At 34.1% G+C, this 9,420-nt stretch overlaps 1 protein-coding gene across 1 annotated transcript in view; it reads right to left on the bottom strand.

The window, feature by feature from the left end:
* LOC106473971 (SLIT-ROBO Rho GTPase-activating protein 3-like) overlaps positions 1 to 9,420 on the bottom strand; it is a gene marked incomplete at both ends in the record, with an annotated part of 29,025 nt that overhangs the window by 10,553 nt on the left and 9,052 nt on the right. Inside the window, 4 exons of the mRNA XM_022402346.1 lie at positions 672 to 800; positions 1,632 to 1,790; positions 5,714 to 5,776; positions 6,909 to 7,074. Coding sequence (XP_022258054.1) covers positions 672 to 800; positions 1,632 to 1,790; positions 5,714 to 5,776; positions 6,909 to 7,074 — 517 coding nt within the window. The remainder of the gene's footprint in view (positions 1 to 671; positions 801 to 1,631; positions 1,791 to 5,713; positions 5,777 to 6,908; positions 7,075 to 9,420) is intronic.

Genomic DNA, 9,420 nt, shown 5'->3' with positions numbered 1-9,420 from the left:
CATATATCCAATCCTGAACCTCCTTTAAATCCCTTGTGGAAATATTATATGGTCCAGAAGACTTATTGTTCTTTAAACTTCCCAATTGTTTCTTAACCAGCTCAGAATTAATGCAGTCATCTTGTTCAATCTTGTATTCATCTATCAACTGTTCAAGATGTGGAATACTGCTTAAATCTTCACTAGTAAAAACCGAATAAAAGGCAAAATTTAATAACCCAGCCAACTTGTAATTATCAGATACGAGCCTTCCTTTATCATCCCTCAAGAGTCCTACCTCCATCTTAACATTCTGTACATCTATAATGTATTTAAAGAAATCCTTACTGTTAAATTTTACCTTTTTAGCCAACCTTTTCCATACATCCTTTCTGATGTCCTAATTTCCTATTTGACTAGTTTTCTTGTTTTTCTATAAGCTTCTAAATCTCCCATCATACAAGTAAATTAAAATTTCTTAAATCAATTAAGACAAGAAGCTCATCATCCAACTTACATCAATCAAGTCAAGAAGCTAACGATCAAATTTGAATCAATCTAATCACAGAGCATAATATTAAACATAAATCAATCTAATCACAGAGCATAATATTAGGAATAAATCAATCTAATCAAGAAGCTCAAGATCAAACTTGAATCAATCTAATCAGGAAGCTCAAGATCAAACTTACATCAATCAAATCAGGAAGCTCATCAACATAATACTTATGAACTGCTGTATTGGCAGCTTCCATGCTCAGCAAGTAATCATTTTGAGCCTTCATGGATTTGAGCTTTGCATCAAAATACTTGGACTCTCTCTGAAATTGATTGTTAAATGGTATATAAAATACTATTAGTTTGTCACATAATGAAATATGTTATGTATTACACTATACAGCTTATTCTTCAAAACTTTCTTTGTGAGGTAGGTTATACATTGTGTAACTTAGTCTGTAGTCTATTAGTTTCTCAAAGAGGTACATATGTTATATGGAATATTCTGTAATTTTTATGTTGTCTCTCAGTATCCATGTGCATGGGTTACATGGTTAATTATATCGTTCAGTTTATATTTTGTTAATATCCTATACTGGTACCTGAGTTAAGTAGTTCATTATGTAGCTTAGTTGATAGTCTCTCAGTAAATTACTTTGGGTAAATTACTACATAAATCCATAACATCAGACATTCCTAATTGTTGGCCACAACAAAACATTAACAAATATTTATTTTTAAATTACTTATAAAATTGCTACTATATTTTAATGAAACCAGTAATTCCCTTTCCCCATCTGGTAAAATTGCTTAGTAACTCAGGTGAGTTGTGAACTGGAAAGTTTGCTCTACTGGCATATGGGTCATGTAGGATGTTTTGGAAATTACACTTTATGATAGTATCCTTTTCATGTTATTTTCTGAATACATTTAAACAATTTCTATTAATTTGACATATGTAATGCCACTTGTTTAATTGTAAAAAACAATGAATTATGATTATTAGCAATTAAAAGCAAAGTATAAAAATTCATATTTCAAATATCCTTTTTACAACACTCGTTGAATGATAGAACTGTAAATATAGTCCTGCTATTGTGGCTTATTTTTTGCATTAACCAATACTAAACTATACAGTGTTATGTAGATGCCACCTTCTGAAGGTCTTTTATTATTAGACGATATTTCTTCAGTTGCTGAAGCTTCTCAACACAAGTTGATTGTTCTAGTTTGGTCTTTTGAGAATTTAGAAGTCTAAGTTTACTTTCCACCTGCTTTTGGTCAGAATGATAAGATTGGTAGGTCTTCATGCTCTGCAAAAATAATGATAATAATTACTTCCCACAAAAATATGAAAAGAAACAACAAATCAATAACAAAATAAACTAGATTAAAAGTTTTTGTAGAATTTGTTTGCTTGGAGGGTAGGAGTGATGAAGGCTTCAGCAGAACACAGTGGCCCCCTTTTGTACTCCCTTCCTGGCTTGTAAAGTCCCTTGAAAAATCCTAATAGTATAATACAAAAGAAAACAAAAACTACACCAAACTGTCCATTTACAAAGTCTTTTGTTGTTTTCTCTTCTAAAGCTGATGGTATACAGGTAAGGTGTCTTATCACTGGCCATACTGTTGCTGGGAGAGGTTTTTTTAGATGGATGGCTTGGTAAATAAACTGGTGGATTCAACCTTGATGAAGTAGTCTCAACAGTAACTCTGGACTCCTTAGCAGGTTGAGGTTCTGTTGACAAGTTCTTATCTGGACAACATACTTCCAAATATAGTCATGATAGACTACCTTTGGCTAGGATCTCCTATCCTTTAGATTCTCTAAACCATATCAGTAATTCTTTTTTAGAACAGCATATGACTCCTCCCAGCGCCTGCTTAATTTCTGAGTTCACTCTTTCTTATGGTGAGGATTGTATAACCACACCATCAAATCGATGGAATCCAGTCTTATCGGCACTAAAAATTATAGTTATCATTCATCTTATTCCAAGCTGATTTAAGTCTTTCATGGGTGAAAATCATGTACATCTTTATTCTATATGTGAACGAATATTCTAATCATCCACTTTTCAGAACATGCCAAAGTATTTGGTTCCACTGTGTATTTCACTTCTTAGTGATGCAATGACCACTGTCCCTGTTTCCACTGGAAGTTCAACCTCTGATATAGTAAGTATCATGTATTACAAAAGGGTTTCTTGATTACTGACTGTGAAGCTAACTGAAGCTAGTGTTACGACAGCGGGGGTCACGTGACGATTATTCTAGAAGATTCGCGAAAATGCTAGTGTGTTACGACAGCGGAAGTCAAGTGACGCTGGTAGCATGTGTTGAGAGCCTAGAAGATTCTAGAAGTGGTGGTATTATCGTATATAAGTGCGCTAGACAGAGAGAGAGGTGGGCGAGAGAAAGAGAGAGAGTGGGGAACCAAGGACAATTGTTACGGTCGGCGGGAACCGAGGATAGCAGATACAGAGATCGGAACTATAGTTGCTGACAGGCGGAGACGGATAATTGAGTCAAGCGCGGTAGAAAGTGAGTGAATTGTTGTGAACTATAGTGTGTGTAACTGTGAAAATTAAGTGTATTGCAAAGTTGTATTGAGGAAGAATAAACAAGTTTTATTTAAGAAAGGACTTGTATTGTTGAAAAATTAACAAACAAACATACAGAGACGTAGCACTAGCTTAACCTCACATTCATTTGTTATCAAAAAGTCAGTTCCTATGATGCACTCTTCTTCAATGTCAATTATCCACATATCATGAGGCATAGAGAAGCTTCCTACGGTAATGGTAACTTCCAACTTTCCTTTTGATGAAACTGTGTGTCCACCTGTTGTTTTCATCAATCTCTTTTCTTTCATCTCTGGAGGCAATTTCCTACTTTTCATCACCAAACTGTGTAGAACAACAGTAGCTGTAAAACCAATGTCAATCACCATTCTGCAAAATTCGTCACTGATAAACCATTGGATTGGTGAATGATTTTCTGCAAATAATGAAGTTATTTTCTTTTTTGGTGTAGATTAAGAATTTCCAGTTGTTGATTCCTTAGTCTTGGTTATATTTCCCACAATTATAAAAGTTCCCTCTTTCCAGTATTCTCTGTGAGGAGCTCTTACTCCATGTAAGCCTTTGTCATTAATTCCTGGCAATAAGTCCTTTCAAATTACACTTGAAACACCTACTGTCTTGTGTTCTGTTTAAATAGTTGTCTGATAAATTCTATCAGTTCTACACTATCTTCAGGGGAATGTGATATTTAAATACTATAAGATTGAGTATTTCTTAGTTTCTAGATGGCCCCGTTAGTAGTTTATTTGCAGTTGCAGTGCTTCCTTTAGGGATGGACACCTACTTTGTTTTAGCCTAATCCTCATTTGCTAGTTTGTTGTGGCATTTATAAACTGTTCATGTGCCAACAAATCCAACCCTTCATGAGGAATGTCTGGGTAAAATAATTATGTGAACCTTTCCAATTCTTAAGCATGTTTGGCTTATGTCTCCTCTACCCTGATATTCTGTTTTAGAATTTTGCTCTGGATATTTCTTTCTGGTGTGACACCCCACCTGTTGGATAAAGTGGCTACCAATGATTGATAGTTGTGAAGACTCTCAGTTGGAAGGTTACTTAATACAAAGCTGGTCCTTTTAAACGGGCAGCAAGATAGAATGCTTAATGGAAATGATTTCAAACTGAGCTTGCTATGAGTCCAATGATACCTTCCCATTATAGCCTGTTGGTTTTTCGATTGGCTAATGTTGAATTGGACAATTAAATTCTGGAAATAGATTTGGTAGTGTCATGGCTGGAGTAGTTCATGAAAGCCTTTCAGTAACAGATGATACAGCAATTGTGGTAGTAGGTGTAAACCAAATAAATACTCCTGTTCCATACTTAGAAATAGATGTGTTTTTGGTTGGAACTTGAAATGATGCAGGTGTGGCTAGTGGTTTAATTGTTGCTTTTAATAACTCATTTTCCAGGTGTCTTATTTCATCACTGATGTTCTTTCTTACTTAATGATGTCTTTCTTTACTTTTCTTAAAATTTTGACTGCATTGATGTTCTTTGTACTTCTTCAATATTGTCATTATAACCTCTCCATACTTCTTCAATCTTTTTTTATTTCACTCAATGTCTCCAATAGTTTAATCAATATTATTTTCAATTATATTGATTTTTATGTTAAATTCTTCATTAAATAGTATGTCTCTTTTATGTAACTATTCTCTTAAATTCCTGTCAGGTTCTTTTAATTTTCTGTCACTTTCTTCATAATCATTTTTCTTTGCTTTTAATTTCTTTTTCATTTCTTTAATTCTCTGTCTTGTTTCTCTTGCTCTTGTCTTAATAACTTCACTGTCCAAAGTAACTGTTGAATCTTATTACTTAATCTCATTGTCACCATCCTCAACAGTTGATATTCTATTTCAAGTATATTCCAAGTTCTATTCTGTTTTCACTTAAATAAATCTCCCCTCCTGACACTAAATGTTGTGAAATAGTTCTTATTTTGTGGGTTACTTTGAATTATCAGATGTAAAAATTTCTAGGGCTAATATGAAATTAATGTCACATTACATCATCAAAAACCCACACCTCGTGCTAGCTTACAAATAAATTACAGCTTCAAAAATATATACTGTTACGTCTCCGTTCGTTAGTTAATTTTCCGTAAATTCGGTCCGACGAAACTTTAGCGACACAAGTCCTTTCTTAAATAAAACTGGTTTATTCTTTCTGAATAGAACTTTGCGATACACTTAATTTCAACAGTCGCGCTATAACAAACGCTATAATTCTCAACGAACGTCTCACGTGCTCGACTTTAACAATACTCAGTTCAGTTACACATATTGTTCCGTTACGTTGTGACCGTCTTATATATACCAGACTACCCCCAATTTAGTAGTCTCCCGACAATTCACGAAGGAACAGGATATTTCTAGAAGGAGGTGGCGTGATACTAATCACGTGACCTCGCTGACGCAACAATACCTTAAACATTAATGATTAATTATAATGTGAAATAACCTTTAGAACTTCTAAAGTTATTTTAAGAATATCCAAGTCTGAAAAGTTTTCAAAATAAAAATACTTAAGAAAGAAACGTGACTTAGCTAAGTATAGTTTCTAAAATAAACAAACAGTTATCATTTAACATACCTAGAAACATCTAAGAAAAATCAGAACATATGACTATGGTAAAAATATAACTTACTGTGTGCAGTTCATTCAAAATTTTTAACAGCTCTGCTTGACATTCTAAATCCACTTCTCGACACTGGAAAAACAAAATATCTTTAACTAAACAACTTACAGTGGAAATTAAGAAAATAAACTTACAGATGATAAGCTAATTATCTACACTTCTGTACCGAGTAAAATTAGATACTGAATAATTTGATGGAAATGAAACATTAGATATATCTCCATTTTAACACCTGTAACAGAGTCAGTCAGGCATCTTGATGTGGATCCAGAAGAATGAGTCATTCCTGATAGATTTGAGTTGTTTTGATTATACAAGAAAAAAAAAGGATGTTTGGCAATATTTTCGAGATTTAGCTTGCTGGACCAGACCAAAGACCTTCTGAGCCAACATTAATAAGTTAACTTGTAAGTGTAAAATAAAACAATGTAGTGATGAAACATGCTTGAAGTGTTCTAAATGTGGTTGTAAATGTGATGATTTAAGTGCAGTGATTTAGCTAAACCATGGGTGCAGATTGGATGAGGATAGAACTTATTCAAAGACATCTCAGTTGATTTGACATACCAGCTGAATTGGAGTTTCATCAACTGATTACTGCACTTACAGTGAAACATAATAAAAAAAAGGGCACAATATTATCATTATCTTCAAAACAGAGAATTGGAGGGAATCATATATAAGAAATAATTAGTTTCAAACTAATGGCACAGTAAAGATGATATTTCTAGTGATTCTCAAATTAAAAATGTCATTTATGCAATGAAGTGAGAATATAAGAAGAATGGTATAATGCCAATTACGGTGCCACCATAGTATAATCCTAATAGATTTCACCACATAATATTGTCATTAATATTTTGATTTTTTTTCTTTTTCATTTTAAAAGTTATGCCAAGCTTCTTTCACCAAGAGCTATTGAAATAACCCTAAATCATCTATTTTCAGAATGACCCCCCCCCTTCCCTATTGACCATCCTAAACTTAGTACTAAAAGATGTTGGGCTGGCTGATGTGGCAAGTGTTGAACTTCATTGTAATTTTTTGTCATTAATATATGAATATACCTTTTTTATGTGTACTTAGACTTGAGGAAAGTGAGGACGACAGTGGTTAACAAAAACTCTTTTTAAATGATTTACAATACTTAAATCATATAAACGGGTAAAAAATAAATAAGTGTAACAATTAGTTAGTCTATTACCCTTCTATACGTTTGCTGTACATCTTCTGTGATCTGTCCAAGACGACTGGCAAGGGGGTTGGCAAAAATGTCACTTAGAATAGCTCTATTTTTACTTTCTGTCCTGGTTGTGGAAAGTAGCTGTTCCCAGCATAAATTGGAACAGAACAGATGCCATTGTCCTCTTCTGAAAGAAAGAACTTTCACAGTTTTTATGCCAGCGATTATGTGAAATAATTTTTGTTTTATTTTGTGCAGAACATTAAAACAGAATAGTTACACATAATTTCATAAAGTGTCACATGATCTATGTTCACTGTGTCACGTGTGTGAGTTATGTATGTTAACACTTATTTTTTTAGGGTATGCACACATACTGAACAAGTAACAATTTCTTTATTTGCTGTTAAATAAAATGGTGCACAATAGGCTATCAGTGCTGTGCCTACCATGAGGATGAAATCTTGAATTATGACACTATAAGCTCTCAAGCTTACCGTTGAGCTATCGGATATTATACAAGTATGAAAAGAAATACACGGTTTTAGTCTTTACTAATATAAAAGATTAAGGTCTCAGGTGCAATGCAAGTTGGTTACTTTATTCAGGTTATAACATTAAGCCTTTAGTTATTCTTTTGGGTAAAAATGCAGTCTTTCAAAAACACATATTCTAAACACTGATTTCATGCAAATATTCAATATAATTCTTTAAATGTGCTCAAATGTCATTTATCTAAATCCTAAACATTCAACACAACTTTTTAAATGCACTCATAACATGTCATTTAAACAAATTACTAAACATTCAACACAACTTTATAAATGTACTAGCAACATGTCATTTAAACAAATTACTAAACATTCAACACAACTTTATAAATGTACTAGCAACATGTCATTTATGTAAATAATAAACAATCAAAAGAACTTTCTAAATTATTATTTACATGAATAACATGAGAGTACACACGCAACACAACTTACTAAATGTAATCAGAACATATTATTTATGTTTATAGCAATGATAAATATTAACTTTTACAGTGTTACATTATGTATTTACTTAAATTTATCCATAAGAACCCCTTTTTATATCTAAAAGAAGATACAACACATGGAATTTCACACATGTAACCTATGCATATGGCTGTGGTATATCCAGTAAAAGATGTGTTACGTCTCTTGTCGTTTGTTAATTTTCCGTAAGACACATCTCCTTTCTTAAATAAAACTAGTTTATTCTTTCTCAATACAACTTTGCAATACACTTAATTTCTACAGTCACGCTATAAATTAAACAAACTCTATAATTCACAATGAACGATTCACGCACTTGACTCAATTGTCGTTTCTATCTCTGTCTGCAATTCAATTCCATTGTTGGCGTCACTTCTTGGCGGTCTTATATACAAGAATACCGTACACCTAGTAAACACTCGAGGCTTCACGAAGGGACATGATTTTTCTAGAAGATCATGACGTGTTACTAGCGTCACGTGACTTCCGCTGTCATAACACTGCCCCTTCCTTAGTATTGTTCGTCCCGAACAATAGCCACTTACATTAAACCAATAAATAATTAACAATAACTTTATTAAATGTACAGAATTTACAAACACAAAATTAAAATCCAACAAAGTCTTTTAATTTTATGGGACGTATCTTCTTCTGTACTGGTTTCCGTCTCGTTGGCTTCTGCTTCATCAGGAAACATCCTATCATTGGTAACAGTCACATCAGTGGTAGTAACTTCATCAAGGGCTTCACTGTTCCCTTCTCAAAACCGAGTAGCGTTTCTTCTTTGACAGTGGCTTTTTCAGGTGACACGTATTAAGCAGCGTCATTTGTTCCATTGTTCACTTCGTTCCAACTGAAATGTCCTAGACCGTTGGCATGCACCACCTTTGGCTTACCTTGCCGACCACATTTTATTTGGAAAATCACGTCTCAGAGATGATCCACTATGTCATATGGGCCTTCCTATGGAAAAGACAACTTAGGAGACTTCCCTTTGGTCTTCCTGGGATTATACAACCACACCTTGTCTCCTGGTACAAAGCTGACTTCAGTAGATCTCTTATCATAACATAGCTTCATGGAATCAGCAGACGTTTTAAATTTGAACGCATATAATGGTGAATATCATCCATCCTTTCCGATAACACTTTCACGAACTCTGACACATTTTAAGGCAACTATTCCTAAGGTGGGCGTCCTGTTATGAGATCCATTGGCAACCGAAGTTCCCAACCAAACATCAGCTTTGCTGGAGTGTATCCAGTGGCATAATGTTCTGCTGTTCTATAGGCCATCAACAGTGGAGGGAGTAAGACATCCCAGTCATCTTGGCACTATTACAAAACTTTGCCAATTCCTGTCCCAGTGTCCAATTGTACTTTTCTACCATCCCATCGGACTGTGGGTGAAGTGGCGTTGTCCTGGTCTCGGATGCCAAACAACTGGCAGCATTCTTGGAACACAGCTGATTCGAAGTTACGGCCTTGACCTGGATGCAGTTCGTATGGCATACC

The sequence above is a fragment of the Limulus polyphemus genome, unplaced genomic scaffold (assembly GCF_000517525.1).
Source record: "Limulus polyphemus unplaced genomic scaffold, Limulus_polyphemus-2.1.2 Scaffold6686, whole genome shotgun sequence".
Classification (NCBI taxonomy): domain Eukaryota; kingdom Metazoa; phylum Arthropoda; class Merostomata; order Xiphosura; family Limulidae; genus Limulus; species Limulus polyphemus.
Note: the sequence above shows the minus strand (reverse complement) of the source record. Positions and strands in the feature narration are given on the sequence as shown.